The 3,740-nt window shown below is 57.1% G+C and overlaps 1 protein-coding gene across 1 annotated transcript in view; it reads left to right on the top strand.

Annotated features, from left to right (window-relative positions):
• The first annotated feature begins 2,252 nt into the window (after positions 1-2,252).
• The window catches only part of LOC112109187 (cytochrome P450 2G1-like), a 10,490-nt gene continuing 9,002 nt past the window's right edge, over positions 2,253-3,740 (top strand). Inside the window, exons 1-2 of the mRNA XM_026658771.1 lie at positions 2,253-2,432; positions 2,477-2,529. Coding sequence (XP_026514556.1) covers positions 2,253-2,432; positions 2,477-2,529 — 233 coding nt within the window. The remainder of the gene's footprint in view (positions 2,433-2,476; positions 2,530-3,740) is intronic.

Below are 3,740 nucleotides of genomic sequence, written 5' to 3' on the forward strand. Positions count from 1 at the left end.
ACCCCAATGGAGCTCCGGCCCATTCACCCCAGCAGGGAGCCGGCCCCATTCCCCTGGGGAATTTCCCTTCACTTCCCATGTCTCCCTGCAGACAAGAGAAGGACGCATCTTCTCCCAGCCTGACCCCAGGTGCGTCACCCTGAATGGATGGCCGCGGCGCTCAAACGACTCTTTCTTCCAGCGAGGCCGGCGTGAAGGCTGCCCAGCCATGGGGCACACGGAGAGACGGGAGTTTTCATCGCCCCAACTCCATAATCTCGTTACCCCTTTTTGGCCCAAGCGGCCAGGGGAATCTGGGGGCCCTGCAGGCTGTTGCAGCCGGGAGGAGCCGTTGACAATGGAGTCCCGAAGTCCTGCTTCTCCGAGCACAGGAGACAGCTTCCTCGCTCGCAGCACCGGCCGCTTTCCGCCAGCTCGCTGAGGCCGACTGCGTTGGGCTTTCCTGCTGCGCCTCTTGGCTTCTCCTTCCTGCCATGCTGCAGCTTGTCCCGGGTCTGCGCTCGCATGCACGCCCACCAAAACAGCCCCGGCTCCTGAATTCAAAACCCCTTCACCGCGGGATTCAGCTTCGATGCAGCTTTTCCATCCGCCTGGGGGTTTTTGGGGGGGGGGGGGGCGGCACTGCTATTGTTTCAGCCACCTGGCTTCTTTGCAGTTATTCTGAATGGAAGATGGTGGCCAGGCGACCACAGGCACCGACTGCGTGGGTGCTCTGGGGCTGGAGTACCCACGGGAAAAAAATGGCAGCCCCCCTATTAGAACTTCCCCCCCACACACACTCCTCCTGCCCCCGGCGGGCCGTGCCGATCAGCACCTCCCCCTCCCTCCTCAATCAGGTGTTTCGCGGCGTGCAGGAGGCTCTGGGGGGAGGACGCGGCGCACTCGGGGGAGGAATGGGACGGGAAGAGGCTGGGAGGGGCAGGGCAGGGGTGGGAAGAGGCGGGTGGGGATGGGGCATTGGAGGAAGGGGTGGAGTGGGGGCGGGGCCTGGAGCAGAGCCAGGGGTCGAGCAGCCCCCAGCACATTGTAAAGTCGGTGCCTGTGTGTGCGACCCAAGAACAGTTCCTACGTCGCACATCAATCCCCCGAATCACGAGAGCAGGCAGGCAGAATTGTGCTCTCGGGAGAGGTCGGGGGGCTGGGTGTTTGGGCCGAGGGGCACTGGCTGCAGGGCACAGGGAGAACTGGGGGGTGCCGAGGCTCAGGACAGAGGTGGGTCCCGGCAGTGGAATAGAACGGGGGGCTAGCGGTTAGGACTGAAGGACCTTAGCATGAGCTAAGGGGTCCCCCATATTCCCCAGTCATCTGAACCCACCCACCTGACGCGGCTTTAACGGCCGCCCGGTGACCTCGCCGTTATGCCCGCTGTGTCTAAATCATTAAATACGCACCGGGCCGCAGAGACAAAGAGAGAGCCCGGGGTCCAACTTCACCTCCCAGCCCCACGCCAGGCAGAGCGGGGAGGGGAGCTGCCCACATCCTGGCAGAGCGCTGGAGCTGCTGGGCTCCAGGCGACGAGGGGAGTGCCTCCTCCTCCGGCCCTTTGATGTGGTTTAGGTGGGCTCGGAACACGCCTACCACAAGCGAGGCCGGGAACGCCCAGCCGGAGGATGGCTAGCCGCATACTCCTAGAAACTTCGGCGCTTGCTCGGGGACTGCAGGCAGCAGCCGAGCAGCGGGCTTGGAGGATCTCCGGGGTGCGGACACGTCGGTGCCCATGTCCTTTTCTGGAGCAGGGCCCAGCTTTCTCACTGGCTAGACACGCAGAGACTTACCTGCACCTCTTACTGCAGAGGCAGCGTGAGGGAGATCGGCGTTCGGCTCAGTGTCCCGCACACGGAAACATCTGTGTGGCTTCTTCGGAGGTGGCTGCCCATCCCCAGCTATCTTGCCTGGGTGTCTTTTGGAAGATAATTGCTCCGCTGCCTAGATCATAAGACTCGGCCACGTGGCCTGGGCTTAAACAAGCAAACAGAACAGCCCCAAGGCACTGGATCCCAGAACAGCTTTGACACGGGATGTTTTCCAATCCCCTCGTGATCCCAAAGGCGTTATTAAGGCCAGCGCTCCAGTGACTGGCTGGCAAAATCACCCCCGGACTGTCAATTTCTGAGTTGCGCCCAGCTCTGGGGAATACGGACGCGTCCAAGCATCAGGTGAACTAGATCAACCTTGCCAGGTGCCACGAGATTCAGCTCCTGGAACCCATGTCTGACCCTCCGGCTGCTCCTGGCCCTCGGGTGGCTGGCGCGATGGAGCTGGGGGGAGCAGCCACTCTTGTCCTGGCTGCTGGCGCTTTGTGCCTGGCTCTCCTCTGGGAGTGGAAACGGCAGCGGGAAAGCAGCAAATTTCCCCCCGGACCGACTCCTCTGCCGCTTCTGGGCAACGCGCTGCAGCTGAGCGGGGCAGACCTGTTCACCTCACTGATGGCGGTAAGTCAGCGGCACGTGAAAGTCAACCCTTTGGACCTTCCCAGGAAAGAGCTACAGCCGAGGGAGCTAAGGTTCAGAGTCCTCACCTGTACCGCAGGTAGGGTGACCAGATGTCCCGATTTTATAGGGACAGTCCTGATTTTGGGGTCTTTTTCTTATATAGGCTCCTATTACCCCCCACCCCCTGCCCCGATTTTTCACACTTGCTGTCTGGTCATCCTAACCTTAAGGTAAAATAATTTTCCTACAACTGAACATTATAAACCCAATTAAGGTTACACTTAAAAGAAATCTGGACATGTTAAATAACCTTAACTCTGTCCTTTGGCACCCCCCAAGACACGTACGATTAAGTTCAGTGTTTGTGAGCTCAGCAAAGATGAAGCAGATTTTTACAGGCACATTAGACATTTTTCCCACTTATTTTGTCCCAAGACAGAGTTAACGTTCACTCTGAATTTCCTGGGTTTATAATGCGTTGTTATGGGCTAGTTACAATTCCCCTATGTCATGTATTTTACTGATGTATTCTCAACCGTAACTCCATCTTAACGGAGTCGTTGTCTGGGAATGTCCACGGGTGTGTGTTTCACTTAATAATTCCATACATCGATGGTAAACAAGAACCCGAATGCGGATGTTACCACGGGATATTTTGGGAGGTATCAATGATCAACCTTCAGTCTTGTAATGAAGTTGAAGGGTCAGATCCGCTGGTATGCGCTCACTGCTTTCACTATTTACGGATGGTTTGTATTGTCAGAGAAATGCAAAGCAGCGTATCAGTTTTCCCCTCTGCCTCCTGGCCTTCGCTTACCCCCACCTGCCCAGCCAGTTGAGAACAAGTAGCTTGTTTTGGGGGGGGGGGATACGATGAACAGTCACTTCTTGTCAACCGAGGCTGATGCGTCAGAGCGTCAGAAAAACTCGCACAGAATTGCCCTCTCTCGAAAGGGCCCATTGTTCTCCAGGCGGGTGAAGCCAGGAGTCTCCCCATCCTTTCTAAGCCCCAGAGAGCTCAGTCATTGTCTAACAGCAGTCGAAGGTTTAGCCCCCCCTGAGCGGGTGCCATTCCCTCGTTAAAAGCTTTTTCTACATATATTCTTCTGTGGAGCATGAAGCAACAACCGTAATTCCAGTTCCCACCTGAATGCCCCGTGAGTAATCGGCGTCTCGGGGGTGTGATACATTCGATAAATGCACAGACAAAAGCATATTGTTGTATAATCTAGGCAGGTTTTCGCACCACACCCAGCCCGCTGATAACTGGGCCAGGGGCGCGTCACAGCTAAGAGGCAAATGAGAATC

The sequence above is a fragment of the Terrapene carolina genome, unplaced genomic scaffold (assembly GCF_002925995.2).
Source record: "Terrapene carolina triunguis isolate 2854851 unplaced genomic scaffold, T_m_triunguis-2.0 Scaffold517, whole genome shotgun sequence".
NCBI lineage: Eukaryota > Metazoa > Chordata > Testudines > Emydidae > Terrapene > Terrapene triunguis.